The sequence below is a fragment of the Morus notabilis genome, unplaced genomic scaffold (genome assembly GCF_000414095.1).
Source record: "Morus notabilis unplaced genomic scaffold, ASM41409v2 Scaffold337, whole genome shotgun sequence".
NCBI lineage: Eukaryota > Viridiplantae > Streptophyta > Magnoliopsida > Rosales > Moraceae > Morus > Morus notabilis.
The window spans coordinates 847,978-849,249 of NW_010359286.1; the positions used below are offsets into that span (position 1 = coordinate 847,978).

The window sequence follows — 1,272 nt, forward strand, 5'->3', positions numbered from 1 at the left end:
TGCTGAAAAAACAAAAAAAAAAAAAAAAAAAAAAAAAAAGAAAAAAGAAAGAAAAAAAAAAGAAAACCAGCAATTCCCTTCAGCATAACAGTAGTTTCAGTGACATTAATAATTTATTTGCACATATTGCACACAACAAAATTATTCTTTCCCTGATAATTACAGTCGATAAAGAATACACTATATATATCCCACTGTAGGAAATTATATGTTGGAAAGATGTATAGTTGGAAGTCTTCACAAGATGTGGTCGATATCCACTTGTCTGGAAGTGCTTGCTTATAAGCTGTATAATATACTAGGCTAAAACATGAATGGGGGCAGTCACCATGGGCGGTTGAGTTTCGATTTTTGGCGAAACTGCCTTTTCGTCACGCACCAGGGACTGGGGAAGGTGCTCAACTGTATGAATAATCAAAGAGTGAACTAACATTATGAAACGATGAAACCAACCAAACGCTTAAAACTAGTAACTCTAAAGAATGGAGAGAATCAATTTGTTATTATGTATAAAAAATAGTACTCAACTTCATGTTTTAGAATTAACTGAATACAATGGTTAAGATGACATTAATATCCAAACATGTTTACTTGGCAATGCAGCTTACATTACTGATAAGTTTCCCCCCAAACCATGCCGTATCCGCACCATATGGTGGGGGAAGGACCGTTATTCCGCTCGACAAAGACGGAGAGAGAAGTCCATGCAGTTCCTTTTCTAGTCTCTCTGAATTTGGTGTTGAGAAAAAGAATTACAAGTTTAATACAATCAATAAACGATTCATCCCATGTGGATTAGAAAGATATACTAAAACAAATAAATCCTTTCCGTAGAAAAATAGATGAAGATCAATGTAAGAAATTGGAAAACACCTGCCAGTCCGGGTAAACACGCAGTTCCTCCTGTCAGTACGATGGTCTTGAACCAATCATCACTTGCTAATTCTGCAGCATGGCAATGGTCCATACAAAGTGCTACAGCCTGGTGCAAACCCATTGCACGCCTGTACCAAGAAGAACAAAAGACTCTAGACACACCACTTGAGAAAATGGTTTTTCAAGAATATTTAACGCAATCTTGAGAGCATTTCCTATTAAATATTTTTTATATTTTTATTCAGAATAGTATGAGGTAGACATACCAAATATGAAAGAAATAACGGGTGTTTCTGAAGTAAGATGCATAGTTTGTTCTTCAGATAAGTCTCGATTTTCTTTCCAAAGTTTCTTCTTCTCAGACACATTTCCCCAACCCCCCAAACACCCCCCAAC

The 1,272-nt window shown here is 36.2% G+C and overlaps 1 protein-coding gene across 1 annotated transcript in view; it reads right to left on the reverse strand.

Moving 5' to 3' along the window:
* Positions 1-195: 195 nt before the first annotated feature.
* The window catches only part of LOC21406531 (actin-related protein 8), a 6,191-nt gene continuing 5,114 nt past the window's right edge, over positions 196-1,272 (reverse strand). The window contains exons 10-12 of the mRNA XM_024162978.1: positions 874-1,004; positions 609-727; positions 196-402 (exon numbers count right to left, since the gene is read on the reverse strand). Coding sequence (XP_024018746.1) covers positions 325-402; positions 609-727; positions 874-1,004 — 328 coding nt within the window. The 3' untranslated portion in view covers positions 196-324. The remainder of the gene's footprint in view (positions 403-608; positions 728-873; positions 1,005-1,272) is intronic.